The sequence below is a fragment of the Pollachius pollachius genome (genome assembly GCF_949987615.1).
Source record: "Pollachius pollachius genome assembly, chromosome: 6".
NCBI classification, from domain to species: Eukaryota; Metazoa; Chordata; class Actinopteri; order Gadiformes; family Gadidae; genus Pollachius; species Pollachius pollachius.
In genome coordinates this window covers 14,036,258-14,056,573 of record NC_136939.1, presented here as the reverse complement: position 1 = coordinate 14,056,573, position 20,316 = coordinate 14,036,258, and the positions used below count along the sequence as shown (strand labels likewise).

The 20,316-nt window shown below is 43.4% G+C and overlaps 2 protein-coding genes across 2 annotated transcripts; both read right to left on the bottom strand.

Moving 5' to 3' along the window:
• Positions 1–131: 131 nt before the first annotated feature.
• On the bottom strand, positions 132–7,542 carry LOC307077074 (adapter molecule crk-like). Its single transcript, XM_079738348.1, has 3 exons — positions 7,011–7,542; positions 4,777–5,360; positions 132–3,899 (listed from the first exon to the last, which is right to left on the bottom strand). The coding sequence occupies exons 1-3, from the start codon at positions 7,228–7,230 to the stop codon at positions 3,765–3,767; spliced, it is 939 nt and encodes a 312-aa protein (XP_079594474.1). The 5' UTR covers positions 7,231–7,542; the 3' UTR covers positions 132–3,764.
• Positions 7,543–8,634: 1,092 nt separating this feature from the next.
• On the bottom strand, positions 8,635–18,409 carry LOC307077625 (uncharacterized protein; the record flags this gene model as incomplete). Its single annotated transcript, XM_079739054.1, has 14 exons — positions 8,635–9,540; positions 9,748–9,899; positions 10,199–10,319; positions 10,728–10,877; positions 10,965–11,025; positions 11,263–11,325; positions 11,493–11,666; positions 11,796–11,969; positions 12,387–12,560; positions 12,725–12,823; positions 13,356–13,535; positions 14,476–14,577; positions 14,855–14,936; positions 17,741–18,409. The coding sequence occupies 14 exons, from the start codon at positions 18,407–18,409 to the stop codon at positions 9,414–9,416; spliced, it is 2,328 nt and encodes a 775-aa protein (XP_079595180.1). The 3' UTR covers positions 8,635–9,413.
• Positions 18,410–20,316: the final 1,907 nt, after the last annotated feature.

Below are 20,316 nucleotides of genomic sequence, written 5' to 3'. Positions count from 1 at the left end.
GATTGGCTTATGGTGGAATATATACATATACTGACGTCATCATGCAATATCTATGGTGCGCAATGATTTTTTCTCATCCACGATTGGAATATATTATGAAAATGACAATTGAGACGTTATACTGACAAATTGGTAGTATTTTATTGACTAGGTATTTTAATACATTACATGCTACAGAAAAATAAAATGCAAAAGTTGTAGGTAAAACTAGGGACGAATGCCACTAAAGGAAAAAAAAATATGGAAATGACAACAAAAGAAAAACATGGAACAGAACACATTTGGCATGGCACTTTTTTTCCTGGGACAAAACAGAATTAAGGTGCATATTGTTACTGAATGGCATTACCTTGAAAATACACTTCTTTAGAATAATTTCAAAAGCAAATCATTGGTCAATCATCAACTCACTTCTAGTATATAGCACACACTTCCAAATAGGTCCAAATAGTGTCTGTGGTGTAAAATGGGGCACTGGTCCTCTCTAAGAGGTAATAAGTGGAGGGAGTTTGGTGCCAGTTAGTTCTCGTGACAACATTTTCAGAAAAATAATGAATTTAATTGAAAAATAATTGAAATACTAACTGGTAACACAATACAAAAATGCGTATTACTATGAACACAAACTAATGCGATGCTCATGTTTTTCTATTTTGGAAGAAAGACTTGTTTACACTCCTCCACCTATCAAGGTGATTTCAAGCAATGCAAAACCATTGGTAGTTTCTATCACATTTAAGTTGTGGGTTTTTCACAAATTTGTGCAAGCATTGTCATTGCATGATTAATAAAACAAAATAAAATAAACTTAGGCAAAAGGTCACATGTTGATGTGCTTTTGAATATGCTAATTCAATGTTAAGTGATTTCTCTCAATGTTGCAAAATCACCTCATCATTTTTAAAAGGATAATACTCATGTGTATATAGCAATGTCATGGGTATCCATAAATGGCCATGTAAGGTGACATATGGTTTTCTTTTTAGGATATGTTCAATATTTCTCAAATCTATGGCACCAAACCAAGTGATCTGCATTTCTGTATGCAGACAATGATGAAGAACATTGGGGCATAGCATTCAACATGGGTAATTTAATCGGTGTTGTAATAGTAAAGCATGTCGGGCTTTCCTTTTATCAAATGGTTAGAATTAGATATGGTGTCAGCCCGGAGCATCACTTCAATGCGGTATTTCTTCCTAGAGTGCACATATTGTTCTTACATTTCAATGTTGTTAAGAGACCAAGCCCACTACCAAAAACTGTACATCCAATATACAATAATTTTTATATATCTTGTCTACGGACTGCTCCGGTTGTGACATTAATTAAGTTGGTAGCCAACAACTAAATGAAATTATTATCATGGGGCAGTATGATGCACATTAAATATTTTTCATGAATCATGTGATTCAAGATGAAATGCCATATAGATGAGAAAACAGGGTGCTGAAAAAAATCCAGAATGGCTCAATTGAGTAAATGGTGAAGAGGACATTGACTAAAACCTTTCTATTCCAGCAAGACTACAATCCCGCTGAACTTCTTTCGAAAAGTTACAAGAAATTAGCAAAGTAAACGGTAGGACTGTGAGACAGTTGACTTCTGACTCAGGTCTTTAGACCCAGCTCAATTGATCTATGGTGAAATTAGATAAAGATGGGATATAAAAGTGTCAAATATTGTAAACTCAGAAAACTGTGCATGGGGCACTTTCTTCTCTGAAGTTGCAAACAAGAATGCAAAACTGTCATAAAAACCTGTATGATTTGCGGCATACGAGTATATGGGGGCATATTAGCGTAAAATAAAATTTCTCAAAAAAGAAGAAGAAAGCATTGTAAAAATCAAAATACTGATGGACTGAGTATCAACGTCCAGGCGTGTTAATATCATATTCAGAAGTCATCTTCTCTTACAAAACCAAACATGAGGTAGAGAGGACTCAAATAATTACACGAAAAAAAACAAAGTTCTGGCAATCCTCCCCAGTGATCGACATACAAACAGCCAGCAAACCTCCCATGGGCAACTAGCTAAATTTCTCAATATTTCAATCTCCAACTTTGGGACCAATATCCGAATAGCGGAATATGGCACCGCGGCACAGCTGTCGGTATTTATAGGTCTTCTTCAATAACAGGACCAGAGAATGAGAACACAACAGGAAAGAGTAGTGGCTTGGCAGAGATAATGTCGTACATTCCAATTAACCTTTAAAAAAACAAAAACATTTATTAAGTAAAAAAAATGGTGTTTTACAGAAGTATAACGCCGCATTTTGATTGCAACAAAGCATTCTAGAATCAGGTATCCAATTTCACTTGTCTGCAACGCTGTTCCATTCCAATATCATAATAGCAAAAGCAAGCCTTTATAATTAGGGCTGGGTATACAAATCGATTTAGGATTGATTTCATTTAAATTTTGCAATATCGATTCATAGGACATGAGAAAGATTATTATTATTTTTTAGTTTTGTTACCATTAATATTATTTTTGCACTTTAATAAACAATGCCTTGATCCAATTTGCACTTGCATTTGCACAAGTACTTTCACTTGCAATTCCTTTCTAATTTCAAGTTCAAGTTCACAGTTCATTATTTAAGAGCAGATTGAATCTAACCTAATCGTGAATAATAATCGATTCAGAACCTTATGAACCGAAATCAAATTGATTTAGGAAATTGGCCACGATACCCAGCCCTATTTATAATATTAAAGATGGATATAAAGTAGGTGCACACAGTGGTCACTTTCAGCGGTCAGTTCCTTGGTAGTGTGTAGGGTGTGCTAAAATGTTATTGAGCTCCTACAAGTATCTTACTAACAACATTACAACATATTCACATACATCGCACACACACATGTTCACGCACACACACACACACATCCAGGCATCGTCCAAACTTGCTTATAAGCAGCATCGATGAATCACATCACATTGCCCCTACAAGGGCAATTCAAAAAATGACTTGCTCATTTTAAAGATTCATTCCCTAGTTTCTTACACTTGTCAACTGCTGCATAGCTATTTTCACTGACCATCTGAGTTGCCATCCAATAGTGTTTGGGAATAAAAATATAATGGACAGTCTGTAATAACTGGGAAAACAATTAAATATGGAAGAAATAACAGTTTACAGTATTGAGCATAAAATCTTTTTGATTACACATGTATATGGTCAGTTGTTATCATCACATTTCCCATTTTGTCTGAAAAATGGTACTCGGTTTGTAGTGTGTGAGTGTGTGTGTGTGTGTGTGTGTGTGTGTGTTTGTGTACATCCCAGTGAAGTCTTTACCGTGCAGAGGCTGATGCCGCAGGCACAACATATTTCAGCTCCACGAGAGGGCGCCTCTTGGGTTAAAGTATCTTGCACATGTAGCACAGCTTCTCACAACGACCTATACAGTCTAGCAACGTGCAAACAATGAGTTAGGATTCTGTGTGGAATCTAGTGTTTTGTACTGGTTGCGTCAATCTTCCATCTGTGTGTGGTTTCATTCAAATAAACAATGATGTGAGACAACGCTGCACTAACGCTGCTTTCTAGGCAGTAAGAGTCCTGCCCACTGAGAAGACACGAACACAGTCTGTATTCGGTGAGCTCTTCAGAGCGCGTGCACGCACGTGGTTGTGTTTGGTAGTGGTGGGGGGGAACGGGTCTTATTGGTGGGTGGGTGATGACAGAAAGTGAGCGAGAGAGAGAGAGAGAGACAGAGTGAGAGTGAGAGAGACGTGTGCCGGGTTCTCCTCTCTCAGCTCTCGTCTTCCGGTTGCTGCGGTACCAACAAGCGCACGTGTGTGAAGGGGAAGTGGCCACGCTTGCCCTTGCACTCGCCCTCCCACTGGCCGTTCACGTTAATCTTGGTCACCTCAACTCTGTCACCCACCTGTGGGGGAAAAAAATAGCTCATTAAAGACCCCCACACAGAGGACATCATAGCTAAACACATACATACAGGAGAGGCCACGTCTACCTTATAGCGCTGTATAGACCGATACCATTAGTAATGCCTGGTTAGACTATACCATTAAGTTGCGCCTGCCAATATGGGACTGCTGGCGACCTGAAACTCCATTAAAGCAACAGAGAGGGGCTGGTATTGATGGGTAATAGATTGACCCGACTCTCACTATGGAAATAGCAGCGCAACAACTGGTACAGTAACACGGTGCTAGTGCATCAACTTGTATATCCGGATAGTCTGCCGTTAGTGCCTGTTTAGGCTACACACAGTGTATTGGAGTTTAAATAAGTACAGATGCACAACTATGTTCATTGCTCAGGTTGGCAGTTGATAAAATTATTGACGACTAGCTTTGGTAAAAAAAAACATATTTTTGGAGGCCGGGAGGGTATGGATTCACCTTCTTGTGTACACTAAAGGGGCATTGAACTACAGATTGAGGCAGTTTTGAGCAAGAGAGAGAAGGGGTTAATTAGCATCTTGTCCCTTTTTAGATGTGGGATAGCGGGTGCTCTGTGCTCAATAGTAATGAATGTTGACTGTCACGCTCACATCCAACCCCCAAGAGCCACTGTGCACACCAACACAGAGCATTGTAAAAGGGCCCTCTGTGCCTGCCCTTTACTAGGGACTCCGAAGTGGTGTGTGTTGAGCCCCACACCAGTTTCTCAACTATACGTGTGTCTGTATTGGCATGCATGAGTTAAAAGTAAAAACAGGGTACCTGGTCCTGAGCCTAGTAAAGATATGGGGCACCCAAAACTAACCACAGAGAGGGGAATGGGGGGATAAAACCTACCTCCAAAGCGAGCGCTGTCTTGTCGTACGCGTTCGGCACCCTCTTCTGGATGGCCCGGGCGAAGACGGGACCGTTCTGCAGGTTGGGGAGCTGGGCGTTGCTGACCACTGGCTGGGCGTACTGGCCGGGCGCCTCCAACGGCGGCCCTGGTGCGTCCGGGGCCCCGGCCGCGGACCCCCCGCCGCAGGCCCCGCCGGCCTGAGGCCCTCCAGCAGCGCCGGGCGAGGCCGGGCGGTACTTCTCCACGTAGGGCACGGGGATCATGCCGCTGCGGCCCTCCTGGTTGGAGGCGTTCCACCACTGGTCCTCGGGCTTCTCCAGCACGCGCAGCACGTCGCCCTTGCGGAACGGGAGGTCCTCGTCGTCGTTGCCGGGGAAGTCAAAGAGCGCCCGGACGAACTCCACCTCGTCCGGCTGCAAGGGCCCTGGGGCACTGGAGGTGCTGATGAAGCTGGCATGCTTGGACCTACTCACGGGCTCTATGAGCGTGGTGGTGTCCAGGTAGTGGATCTTGTAGAACTCCAGCAGGGCTGGCAGCGCCTCAAACTCCTGGTCCCCGATGCGAAACCGAGGGGGTATGAGACCTGACAAGCAAGAACGAAAGAGAGAGAAGAGTTCTTATTGTGGACATTTTCAGATTTATTCTGAAAAACAAACAATAATACCAGCACAGCTGTACCACTTTGATTTGTATATGGTTTTAAGTATCGTTACACATTTTTAATTTGATGTCATACAAACCAATCCAAGACCTCTTACAGTGCTGCCAACCTCTGCTTCTGCTAAATAAACATGTTGCTCCAAGACAGGCTCTTGCATTAAGCCTGCATATGTTCTAGTGCTGTCAATTTATATTCAAAATGAATACAATTATTCAAGCTTGAGCATACTAGTCATCGATCCGTGTCCATTATAGTTGCATGCTATTGCATTTATACACTGAAAAGGAGACAACTGAATTCATTAAATTTAGATTTACTGTAAATTGAAGTCTGGGAGCCTAATGTGTTCTTTATTACCCAACCACTTTCCATGCTCACTGCCTTGTTTCCCCTCCAGTTATAAAATATTGTATGTATATTATATTACGGTTTAAGTACAATATTGTGTCCAATATATGCTTGAGTATTAAACCCTTTGCGGCATCAATAGCCTAGGGTTGCTTTTCAATTGCATGAATCTACCGTTTCCATTTTATTCTAAAACTTTATAAACCTGAGCATTGGTGTGAGATTCCCAAAACCATGACTGGAATTAATTGTACACAGATATAATATACACAAAATATCCTGCTCCTCCAAGCACTCGATCTTATGAAAAATGACCTTCTTTATCTTGTAAAAAATGCCATTGGTGCGAATCTAGATTGCACAAAGATAAATAGATTATAGACTACAGTTTGTAGAATATGCGGTTCCATTAACATCTACCGGTCCAGCCCTGAAATTGCCCATCATTATCACTATCATGATAGTCATAATACATGTGGCCTTATATTCTGACTTCAAATTTAGACTTTAGAGCAAGGATTATATCTAGATTCAGACTAACTTATAAAGAGGATATGGTTGTGTGGGAAAGAGTGAGTAATACTCAACACCTCTGACACTACTTCAACTTTTATTTTGTACTAAATTAACACTGTAACTATGAGCCAGCTACGTGTGCTATTTGGAAGCGTATATTAGCATATACTATTTAGTAGCAGTTATGAACGTAACCTCTTGGCTGTGGTTGTCCTAATAAATCTTAATAAAGACATAGTGATTCCCCTACTGGAACAACCAATAACCAATGTAGGCAGACTGACTGACACAGGAAGATACTAGTAGCAGCAAATCAGTGTGTGCGTCTAAGTGCAATAGGCCACGATCACACACATTCCGCAAACACCATTGTTAGTAGTCATATTCCAGTTGTGACAATCTACCCCACTCCCATTCAGCACACAAAACCCAACCCACCTTTCCGACTTCTGTCTACAAGGCCTAGACTCAAAGAATCAACTTACCTGCGAGACGCTTAAGTTACATCTCGCACATCTGTAACACTAAGGTCGATCCGTGAACATCCCATGTACTTACGTAAAACTGAACATGGTGTAATTGATTTCTGATGATACGTGAAAGACACCGTAGCTAACATTATATGAAATGGTCAACTTACGTGATAGCATCATATTGATACGTGCAGCCAGCTAATCTAAGTAAGTGGCAAATAATTCTCCACGTTACCTGGTCCCGATTGCCGGTTGTTACTGATGCTATTGATGATATAATGAGACACTTTGGAGTTCTCAGAGACAGACAGCACGTAGTCGCCGGGGCTGGTGATCGAGTCCCTGACCAGGAACACGCCATGTCTCTGTCCCTGCAGAAGGGAAACCGCTTCTTGACGACTTAACCTCCCCCAGTACCAGCTAGCACGGTCTTCAGCGTCAAAATTACCGGCCATGGCTAATAATCGAATCCTAGGCTCGAGGCCTTCCCGTTCACCTCCACTATTGGCAACTCATACAAAAACTTTGGTTTACCGTGCGACACGCTCGTGGAAAAAGCCCAGCATCGGTAGCGCTACACTCGCAAAAAAAAAACCCGCTGTAGATAGGACACTATGGCCAACTTCTACAACAAATGTCGAGGCGCCGTTAGTTCAAATATATGCTACGGCACGACAGAAAACGCCCACTTGTTTGACTTTCAGGAAAATTGTAAGAATTTAAAAGTAACTTGCAAAGCAAACTCGGGCTGAAATGGCGGATCTGGTGGGAAAGTTGACCTCAACTACCGGATGTGATGCCTGGTCTTTGGGAAGAGCGCATCATTGGTGGCGACTACGGCCGTTGCTGGAGATACCAATAGAAAATCAAATAAAAGAGACAGTGGGGCCTATCAGTGGGACAACAGCTGTGGCCGAGTCCTTCAAATGATATGTATATAAATATAAAAATATATAAATATCTAAATATATATTTATTAATATTTTTTCACATTTATTTATATTTATTTATTTTGTATATTTACGATAATAAAGTACTTTTTGTAAGTATTATTTCTCATGAAGATACATCCGAACACAAAATATCCCAAAATGAAAGAAAATGCACGCACAGACGCACAACGTTAATTAAGGGTTAATAAATCACAGCAATCCGCAGGACAGAATCACCAGGCACTTGTTGTGATATCCCGTCTGGCAGCAGATGGCGCTGTCCTGACATATTTTAGAGGTTGAAACTGATTTATTTTTTCTTTCAACACACTACATATGGTATTTAGTGTCTAGTCTACTTGTATGAGATCCTATCTTTCCTGTCCTATATTTTTGTCATCAATTCAAAAAAAGATAATACATTGAATGCATTAGTTGACGAAACTATGTGCATTTTTCCAAGCAGCAAATTTGCAAATGTATCGAAGTCACTGTGTCTCTAATGGATCCCAACTAGTTGTGTTATCACCTTGTATAGCCACTATCATGTGTTAATCAATTTATTTGGATTCCCATTCACTGCGTGGGCCAAAAGAACATTGCCCTCTGGGTTTGGGCGATAATACTTAATCAGAACTCGGAGGGAAACATAATTAATAATATGTTAATTCAATTGTTCAATTAGTTTATTTTAAAGAATGAATTCCAACATAAGTGTTGACACAGGCTTCACAGACACCATAACAGTTTTGTGTATACTTAAATACAAACAAGTTACAAATCAAAGATCATACACAACATTTTTTGTAGGGGTTGATGTGCGGAAGTAGAATTCCTGAAACCTATACTCGATATGACTACATACCTTTTTACAAAGTCATGCAAATTATGTAAAAGTAAGAAAGAAACCCTAAAACCCAACACTTTTATATTCCTAGGGTTATAGATGCATTGTCATTGTAGTGAGGATGATCATGGTAATGACTTTATATTATTACTATGGGGATATAATCTTCCTGTCTCTTTACACTGTATAACACCTATGTGAAATTTCACTGTCAATAAACACGGGAATGTCTCCTCCATTGGCTGAAGCATACTAGTAGATGAGAAATACCATAAACATACATTTTTCCAGCTCAGCTCTGCCAGAGTATTACTCCCCCTCACTTTCTCTCTCTCTTTCTCTCACTCACTCTCTCTCTCTCTCTCTCTCTCTCTCTCTCTCTCTCTCTCTCTCTCTCTCTCTCTGGTACCACTATATATGAATGTGCGGAGAGGAACACAAAGCATTTGTGTTTCACTTTTCTTTTAACCATGAATTATAGCAACTTAAGACATAACAGATCACATGTTTTATCGTAATACAACTGTATTTGACTAAAGGGGGGAATTCAGTGAGAAGTTTCAGCTGTATTTTCATTCACCTCAGCTTTAGGCATTGTTTTCATTGGCGACTGCCCTTTCTAAAATTTATCAAATCGAAAAAAATTGAAGCAAACAGTAAACAGAGCAAAGCACATTACGAATACAGGTCAGTAGACGTTTGGCATAAAAAACAACAACAACAAAGTACGAATATCAATTCATGTACGTAACACACACAAGCAAGTGCTATAATATCATTATTTCTCAAGATCTAAGATTGCCATGGGGCTCAATCCACACAGCCAAGTGAGAGGTTGGTTGATGATTGGAGTGAAGCATCATTCAAAGGTCTTGAGGTGGTTGTAGAGAGACTGGACATATGTAAACACGCACATTGGGTCCGGTCTGTCTCCCATCTCCAACATGTCCTCCACCTCGATGAGACGCATGCAGTCAGCCTGAGATCTGGAGGACCGAGGAAAACAATAAAACCACAACACCATTTGTCTTGGGCATTTAGAATTGTCACGATCTTCATCATCATCCTTATCACCATTTCTCACTCTTTCTTTTCAGGGTTTGAAAAAAATTGTGTGTGTGTATATCGTTGAGGCAATGTTTAAAGTGACAACCTCCTGACTTCATCTTCATGGTCTTAGCCCGTATACGTACTCTGCCGTGGTGAAGGCCTGCTGCAGGTTTTGCTTGCGCTTGCCAGGGTCCAGCGTGTTGTAGTCAAAGTCCAGAGGGAAGAAGGAGTGGACCAGAGCACAGAACGCCATGCCGTCGACCCAGCTGGTAGAGAAGTTCTGGATGTCTATGTTCTGCCCATCGGATGGAGTTGAGAGCCGTGAAGGGTTAGCATTTACACGGTAAGTGTATATTTTTATATGCATGAAGAAACTCAACCTAACACCCATTGTAACTCATTTAATATTATGTTATATATTTGTGAAAATAGCTTATTCTGCAAGCGCAGTCTTGTGCATATACACAGTGCTCCTGTAGTATGAGGAAGATCTCGGCTGAAGTGAGAACCGTAGCCGAGAGGCTTGTGGGAAGGGGGGGCTACCAGGCGAAATTCAGCTGAAAACCGGGTTGGCCGGGTATTAACAGGGCCCACCTTGTAACCAATGGTTTTGGAGCGACACCACTCCAGGAGCATCTGTTTGATGCCGCTGGCGCTGGACACGCCGAAGCTCTGAGAACGCTTCAGCTTGGGTTTGCTGTCCCCAGACTTGGGCCTGTACCAATCACATGACACAAGAAATGACATGAAGCATCACCAGGTTAAACATATATGTCACATAGGCTCTATTGAGAGAATGCCTGCTCTGAAGATATATGTTATAGTGCACCTATGTTAAAACATACAACCTAGTTGACATGTATTGTATTCATGGTAATCAAAAGAGTCTGTTCAGGTCAGTAGTGTGTTGTCACAACACACTACTGAAAAGCCACAAACTACTTATACTGAAATTACAGTCCAGTGACGATGGACTACATGTAGGCCTTTAGGAACAAGAGGCCCCAAACCCAACCTGGTCATTGAGGATGTGTCCCTCAATTCACCTTGGATAAAAGCGTCTGGTCAAAGACAAAGCTAGTGATAGTAATAGCTTTAGGGCAGCCCATGTAAATCATCTCACTTGACCGGGTCTGAGTTCATCCTCTCGAACATGGCGCGTCTGGCCTGCGTCCCGGCGTTCTGCGGGAGTGTCTGCGTCTTCCCGGGTTCCCGCCGTGCCTCTGTGAGGCCGCCCAGCCCGGCCCCGGGGCCCTCCTTGCGGCTTGCCTTCCTGTGGACAGCGGGTTAGCATAGCACACGGAGCTGTGTCAAGGCTAGGCTATAGAGCGGGATGGAAGCAGCCGCAGTGGCAACTTACTTGTCTAAGATAGGAGAGAAACCTGTGTTTTTCACCAGGGTTTTGGAGGGAAGCAATTTTTCTGCCCGGAAAAAGAGAGACAGGAAAGTGAAGTGGGGATGCAGTAAACTGGTCAAAGGGTGACAGAAAGCAACAAGTTAGAGAATGACGGAACCATGGAAGAACTAGAGAAGCAGAGAAAGAAGACAAAGAAGAGTTCAAACAATAAAGAAGCAATAAAGAACCTATAGATAAGCTTAAGAATCGTTTTGTGTACATTCGGTCGGTAGAAAGGAGACTGAAGTGTGCATTGGCCTACCTGCGGACTGAGGGAAGCTTACACTTCTCTTTAAGCTGGGACTGGGAGTCTTTAGAACTGGTACTGGAGTAAGAAGGGACAGCATTTTATAAAAAGGTCAGATATCAGATGAATGGCGATGAAATCACTTATCGAAACCTATAGTCTCTTCCATTCAGCATATTCAGCGAACTTCACCACTCTTTAAGTAAACATGACCGTATCCATTGATGGCATCCCACTTTACTCACGTCTCATAAAGGGATATTCTCCTGGTTTTGCATTGGGGTCAGGCAAAGGAAACTGACTGGGCAACTTGGGCTCCAATATAACAGGTGGAGGCCTTTGAACAGCATGAGAAGACTCTGTGTTGGCTTTGGTCACAGTAGTAGCAATGGAAGTGGTGGACTTACATTCAGTGACATCTGACACACAAAGACATTAAGGAAAGTAAATACAGAATGCATGGCTCATATATTGTTCCATTATTACGCTGCTCAGCTCAAATTGAATTATTAAATATGTTTTTAAGTAATTTAAAAAAAAGTTATTACCACGCTTGAAATGATAATCGCTAAGCTTGGCTGCGAGAGGTTCTGGGAGCGAATGGTTGGTCGCGGGTGCTGAAGAAGGAGAATCAGGACTGGGTTTGGAGGCTGCTGTGACAGGGAGATGTGCTGTCCTCTCCTGGCCAACCGGGGGACTTGGCATCTTAATTTCAGCTACGCCTGTCAAAGTAAATAAATTCAGTTGAATGTAATAGTTAATGTAATCAATTTAATATCTTAGCAATATGTTAAGGTAAGCAGACAGTTTTCTAAGCAGTTACAAAATGTAATCGACGTGGGTGAACACACGCAAGTGCACAAGCGTGCACACACACACACACACACACACACACACACACACACACACACAGACACACACACACACACACACACACACACACACACCTGACCAGCTCCACTGCCCTTCACCTCTTTACACATATAATGTCTTGCTCTCTCTGTATTTACTGTATCATCTCTCACAACGGCTAGGACGTATGCTTGTAATTGAAAGTCTGGCCACCAGGTGTCGATGATGTTCCCGTTGAGAACAGTCCAGTCCAACCAGTCTGAGTCACAGTATAGCGCTCCACTCACCTCGTCTAAAAGCATACTCCGCTGGCCTCTCTGACGTTCCCTCAGTGACCAAAAGCCCTGTGGTTTTAGGTTGCGGCGCCGGGGACTGAAGCGGGCTGGCGGCTATCTGAGGCTCGGGATTAGGCCTGGATAGCATGGCTGAGACAGGTAGATGGGGCTTTGGTTCAGTGTCGTCTGGATGAACAGAAAGAGACGAAGAAAGACAAGACACACAATGGGGATGGTCATTTTAATAATTTTAAAGGAACATCATTGTTTTTGTATTTTAAGAAGACCAAAAATCCCACGAAAAACAATCTCACAATTATCACTTCCATAGTTTTTTTCTAAAGACTAACCGATTGAGCCTGGTGATGGGACCTCTGAGCTGGGTTTGGTGGACGCACTAAGGGGGAGATATGCTTGAGTCGGGAGCTCAGAAGACACATGTAGGCCTACTGTAAAATGAACACATGATGTCACACATCAGCGACATTCATTAAAATATGACAAACTTTACATTTGTACTTTGTACAGAAGGCAGTGGTGAGCGTTTACATTTGATACCGGACTACAAAGTAAGACAGGAGTAATAGCTTAATAGGAATAATACATTGTGTTTAAATATCAATAAAAGATGGGCTTCATATACAGCATTAGCACTAGCCGCTAAAACCACTTGAAGCACTTTGTAGGAAAACCTCACATAGCGACTAATGCTTATTTCATTTAGAGAGAGGCTTGGTTACAGGGTGGAAACAGCAGATTGTCAGACAAACCGCTTACATCCATTTGGAATTTCAAACTCAGAAGTCCATCATACATATTTTTCATCAGGCATTTACATCGCAAGGTGACAAACACAAAAAATGATCGACAAAATTAGGAAATGTGATTGGATAATCTGTGAATGGTGAATGGATGCATACTGACTGAGGCTATTTGTTCTTCATAAACGTCACTGTGTTTGTATTGGTAATGATAGACAACCTGCAGGTAGGGTTGGTGAGCTTTGGAGAGCAGTTTCCTCTGAGGCTGGACCGTGGGCAGTTACAGTTGGAGTCAAACAACTATTCAGAGGAGGACAAGTTGAAGTTTGGGAAAGAGGCATCCAATTCCCCTGATCCGTGTTGACAGTATTGGCTTCCCTGAGTGGAACACCTTCGCTTCCTGGAAATACAGAAACAAACACGGTACTATTGTGTTCTCTTGTAATGAATGCCTTTTTGTCGAATAAGGGGTGGACAGATGCATTACGTTCTCTCCCCAAGAGGATTCGGGTAAATATATGAATTAATATAACAAATGTTGCATCAACCTAACACCTACCTAAAACATGCTCTTACTTTATAGCTAAACTTACTCATCAATAACTTAAATAATTAAGACAATTTCTCACTTGGTATTTGAACCCCATAACTACTATCTAATCAAAACAATGTATTTCTTTATACCTTCACGTTTTCATCAAAACCCTAATAGCTAAACATAACCATTTTTAACTTTGTACTTGTTGTTAGGTAATAACTATTCATCGTCTGATCCTACAGCCGGAGCCACATAAACCCCTAACCTTAACGGCTGCATCAAAAGGCCAATGGAGGATCATTGTTTCCAACTGTTTGTAATCCATTAATACCTATCATACGTGTCCTTTCCACGTGGACTCCACCAACTGGCCTAATGCGGTGCAAGGCTGGGGCTTTCGGATGAGGAACAAAGATAACTTGGTCCCTGATTTGACCCTACTGACATATCGTGCTTCAGCCTTTTTGAGACAAGCGTGCACTGAATTAGTAGGGCATTTGATAAAAAATGTAAAGCAACAAATTAAACCTGCATTTTGTAACTTTTCTACTACAGCTTTTAACTCCATTAAAAACATATCTGAATGAGAAACTATATCTAAAAGACGCCCATCCACTCGTAAATTTTAACCTTTGACCCCTTCCCCAACGGCAGGTAGAAATAGCCATAACTGTACCTAACACTCTAGCCACTTGACATCGCTAATGGGAAAACTTAAATAGTGCAGTTAGAACAAATTGTAAACAAAATTCAAGACCACATCGACATCGAAAAAGTATAACGGCCCCACCAACAGGCATACCTGGCTGACCTTGGGGACACTGAACAGAATATGGTGTGGATGACTCGCTGCTGGACTGGAGAGAGTCCCTTATGGAGCAGTCTTCAGTCGTCCAGGCCATCTCTGAACATATTGAAACGTGAAGGTTAGAACAAGGGGAGGGTTTGAGTTGAAGGGATACAATGAGATATATGTAAATAGCTGTTTCACCAAGATTCACTCAAGTATTTGGAACACATTGGAATTCTTTGGAAAGTAATTACAAGTGTATCCCCCTCACATGAACAGGAGCTAGGCTACTATAACTCTGCAAGTCAATGGAAGAGGCTAATGGAAAAGGTTTGAGGTATTGAAGTTGAGGTATCAGTACGGTATTTGTTGTGGTGGGGTGCCCTTGTACCTTGTTCTCTGCGCTGGCCGTTGACAGATGAGACAGCATAACTTATCTGAGCTCCATCTCTTTCCAAGTTTGCATGAGAATCCTATTCAGCACAAAAAGAGAATCTCATGAATAGATCAATAAATGTCATAATGTTGCAGTCACATCAGACATATGGCTATGCAATATGCATACAAAACCAAAACCTGGTGAACTCTTACACTCTTTTTTATGTTCCCTTTTTATTTCTGGGACGTGTATTTAAACAAAGGGATAATCTTTGTTACGGCATGCACAGTTGTCCTGGTAATCCTTTGTCCTTATGCCTAGACCAATCCTCATGTGTTTCACTCCAGCTGTCTACAGCCCCTGATGCTCCGTCTGTCAATGACAGGTGTTGTCAACAAACCCATCTATTTTGAATTGTGTAACGCTCCATCCCACGCCTCTTGCGTCCCAAAATAGCACAATGTCCTCCCTTCAATCTCTCTCTCTCTCGTTCTCTAAAAAAAAAAAGCTTAGGAAATTTGGAGAGTTTGCTTGAGTGGTCTAAACAAAGACCTAATTATATCCCAGTGGGCTTTGTCGGTCAAAAGAGCCATCACCCCCCAACTGACCGATAGCTTCCCCCGAGAAACAAAGTACTTAGGCACCTTGGTAATAAAGAGTGGCGGCAAACCAGTCAATCTATCATCTCCCAGTTCAGGTTGCGCGATCTGGGATTACCTCTGTAATGATCTGCAAACTTTTTCTGTCGCTAAACTTTATGACAGGCTTACCCCACTCAAGCCCCTCCGTAGCTTTGAGTCGATTTCTCGGAAACATGTGTGTGTGTTGAGTGTTTTTGTGTGTTGCATCTTTGGCATTCAGACCAGAATCAACGCATTGAATAGTGTAAAAGGCCGGGTCGTGCGGAAAGTGTCACGCCTCGTCTCCAAAGGAGCCTTGAAGGGAGGAAGTGACCAGGTGACTTCAGGGGAGTGGAATGCCTGGCGGGGTGTATATTCCTCTGGGGGAACAGCTGGTCCTCAGAAGGGGTGAGTGATGGGGTGGTGGGGGGTTCAGGGCAGGCCCAATGGGGGATTGTAACCTGGTCACACATTGAGGGTTCCAAGTTTCCACTGGGTCTCCCAAGACAGTTTGCCAAGAAGGCATGCTTCCCTTAGAGAATGACGTATCCTACGTCATTCTCTAGAGCAGAGCACAGGGTATTCTAGAAGACCGCAAGTGGTTCTTGAGGAGTGATCTTGGATCTCCATTACATTATAATGATGCACATAAGGAGGACTGATACAATATTTAGCTTGCTCCCACGTGTGGAGGTTATTAACCTCCATGGTTTGCATCCAGTGGGTGTGGGGAGGTTCTGACACGTTCCTAGTGTCCCTATGAAGGTGACAATACTGGCATCGCGGAAGGTAAATTCTACAGTATCAGTTGAGGCAGTAGGCCTGTGCAGTTTATCACAAACCTCTTGAAAGGCATGACGTGACGAGAGTTAATAATAGAGACATTTACAAAAACAAACACTGGGATCCCAAGTAAAGTTAGTTAAAGACAAACAAATGAACAAACAATCAAAACGTATGCTTCCTCTTTGACCCTCTCTCACAAACATGCACGCGCGCATGCACTAACACACAGCCATGCAGTGTGTGAGGCGCCCATGATTGAATGTCTGAATCAGTGGAATACATCCCCCCCGGCCCAACCCCCTCAGGATCGGCCGTTCAGTCTCAAAAGTCCAAAACGCTACGCACCAAAAATAAATGTGCCCTTTTGAGGCCCTGCTGATGTAAATTGGGGTCACAGGCAGGGAGAAACAGGGAGGGAGGTGGCTCGTGTTGCGAATAAGCCAAGCCAAGGGGTTTTAAACTGGTAATAATCGTACAAAAATAGAATTTATGATGAAACACAACCAATTTTAAATGTCATAGTATTACTAGTTGAATCCTTCATTCTGTAGTTTGAATGGCTAAATACAGTTGTAAGTAGTCCTTTTGTTGTCATGGGGACCGAGGGGAAGGTAAACTGAACCCACTTTCTAGACATGGAAAAGAATTGTGAAAATAGTGAAAATAGTTGTAACATAGAGGGCAGCATTGCATTGTAAACGAGAAAGACTGTGTCATAGCATCAATATCATAAAATAGGATTGTATGATATTATATAAACGGAAAGAAAACCTTTACACCTGGTTCTTAACCAGGACGCTAATAGGAACAATTAAAACATAATTTATTTTGAAGAAGAATTAAAGTCTCAGTGTTGCCTTTGTAATACGGAAGTTAACGGTATTACTATATATAGTAAACAGTACAGCATACAGTTAACAGTACACAGCAAAACCTGGTGAAAAGTATACAGTACACCTAAACAGTAGGGTAAACATTATACGGTGCAGTAGAAATGAGGGAATATTGCATGGTATACAACGGAAGGTGTAGTATACAAGACGTCTCTCGGGCACGTCATCTGTCTTCACACTGAGGTAATGCGTCACCACTTCATTAGTGACTAAGGAAAGGCTACACTCTACAGGTTCTGAGAGCTAACAGAATGACCCGCTTGCCTACGCAATCCTGGACTCCAACCTGCTGTACTACCTTTCACATCCTTAAAAGTAATAATCAATCAGACCAACGTTTTCTTTCCAAAATATCTTCAATATTCAATGCTTCGATTTTTGTCTGAATGCCAAAGATGCAACACATAAACACACACACACACACGCACACGCACACACACACACACACACAGACGCACACGCACACGCACACACACACAAACACACAACTTTACTCAAAACTATAGAGGGGCTTGACTTGGGTTAGACTGTCATAAAGTTTAGCAACAGAAAAAGTTCTCTCATGGTCCATAACGCAATAGAAACACACGGGTACTCACGTTGACGTGAGCCTGTCTTCTAGACCTCCAGGGAGCCGGGGCGGGGGTCTCGGCCGGAGCCGCAGGGCTCCAGCCGATCGCCTCTGACCCGTTCAAACCCTCCCGCTGCACCTGCGGCCGGCAAGGTTCATGTCCGTACTCCTCGGCCACACACGCCTCAGCCACCGCCACCCCCATCGCCACCTCCACCGCCACCTCCACCGCCACCTCCACGGGGCCGTTCTGGACCTGCGCCGGGACCTCCGCCGCGGTCGGCCCCTGAACCCCGGCCCCGGTCAGCCCTTGAAGCCCAGCCCTGGTCGGCCCCTGATCCCCGCTCAGGCCCTTCACCCCGGCCCCGGTCAGCCCCTGAACCAGGGCGGCCAGGGAGTCCAGCTGGGCCTGGAGCCTGTGGTTGTCCTCCGTGAGACCGGACACCGCCTCGGCCAGGCCGCCGCAGCTCCTGCACACCTCCTCCAGCCGGTGGTCCAGACGGGCCCCAAGGGTCCGCACCTCTCCTCGCACCTCCTCCACCGCCGCCTGCACGGAGGCCTTGAACCGCCCCACCGTCTCCCGGACCCCCCCCGTGTCCCCGCCAGGAGTCGGCGGTGCCGCCTCGGCCGCTGCTGCCTCGGACCCCGGGCCCACTGAGATCCTCCCGGGGGCCGCCGGGCCTGGGGTGGGCTCCATGTCGTAGCGGGAGTAGCTCCTCACGCTGGAGGGAAATCAATGATCAACAGTGATGATGGTGAACGTAGTCCTGCAGGGGACGGATGTTCTGAGTGCTCGGTCTTTGAGTTGTGTCCCCTCCGGCTCCCTCTTCTTATCACTGGCGAGGGGAGGGCTATCTCATCTGGCACACATTCTCTCTCTCTCTCTCTCTCTCTCTCTCTCTCTCTCTCTCTCTCTCTCTCGGCCTCCCGCAACGTTCGCCTTGATCACACGGGACCCCTCCCATGTGTGTCGGCTCTGAGTTAAGGGGGGTCGGCTCTGGGTTAGGAGGGTGTGTGGGCAGGGGAGGGGGAATAGGCTTTGAGGAGTTATGGCAGTTTATGGTAGTTGATGGCAGTTTATAACAGTTTCCCTACAGAGCAGCAGAAACTGCTTAGTGGGGTGTTTGGGGTGTGGGTGTGTCTGTTTGTGTGTGTGTGTGTGTGTGTGTGTGTGTTTGTCTGTGTGTGTGTGTGTGTGTGTTTGGGGGGGGGGAGGCTGTACATAGATCCCTGTCAGCTCATTCAAATCCCATCCGTCTCTCAATCTCACACACATCCAAGCACGCACGCACACACACACAACCGTTCATGTAGTATGAGCAATAGCAGTTATTTATACACCATGGAAAAAAAAGGATATGCATAATGATATCTCAGACTGGGGTGTGCGTGTGGGAGGGGGGGCAGACATTCCAGCTCCAACACTATCAGGTCACTCTTACATGCAAGGAGTAGGAACATCAAACAACACTACTGACCTGCTAAAGGGCTGTAGAGGTCCTTTCTGGTCGAGGGGAATGGATCCTGTCTTATTCTCTCATGTCCACTGTGGTTGTGATACCATATGCTCTTTCTGTGGGCCGTCCCTCGACACATATAGGGGCAACAGGTTCACCCCGGGGTTGGGAAAGACAGAGGTGGTGGTATGGGGGTTATTGGAAAGAGGAGGTGCCGTGAGCGTCTCTGGTTAATGGCATAACAGTAGTTGGCGACGGTATGTCGACCGCGGTAATGTTACAGTAGTAGTGCGTGAGGAATAAACGGTGCCCATGGCACTGTGCATGCGTGGGGCGGATACAGGAGTATTTTTATATCTGTGAGACAGTGGGAGAAAAAGAGAGAGAGGGAGAGGCAGAGAGGTAGAGAGAAAGAGGCAAAGAGAGAGATGGTAGAGCCGACTCAGGTTGCAGAATAGCACGTTTCAAACTAGTTGTATATTCCTGTATCTCACCATCTCCACACACACACACACACACACACACACACGTACAGTGCAGCTCTCGAATGTTGGCACATCCCAAACTCACCAGACTTGAACCAAAATTAACTTGTTTGGGCCGCCTTGTGATAGAGTCAGAAACAAAACAACACCGGTTATTACTTAGATAGCAGTTATTTGTTTTTATAAAATGATCACAATCTATTATATTTGTTCAGGCATGTCCTGTGATGAAAGGAGAAAGGTATATTACTTCTAATAAATAAATAAATGGTGTGAGCAGAATTATTATTTTCGTTGGGGTCCATTAGCCTTTCCAGACAGCTCCAGCAGTCTGGAATTGTTTTATCAGGTTTGTTTTTTAGAAAGCTTGTCGGTAATTGTAAATGAAATAATGTTTGAAAATACTTGAAAATGATCTAATAGAAACAATAGAGAATCAATGGTTTAAACAGTCATCTGCATTTATGTAACAATTTTATAGTCGCGTCAACTGCAAAAAAAGTGTCAATACTGCCATCTGCTGTTCACGGAGATGGCCTAACCCTCTTGCTCTCAACTTCCTGTCAGTGAGTTGCTTTGAATGAAAGCCCCATAATGACCCAAAGACATGAGCGAATTAATGTGACAAAAACGAAATAAAATAAAAAAGACAAATTGCAAAC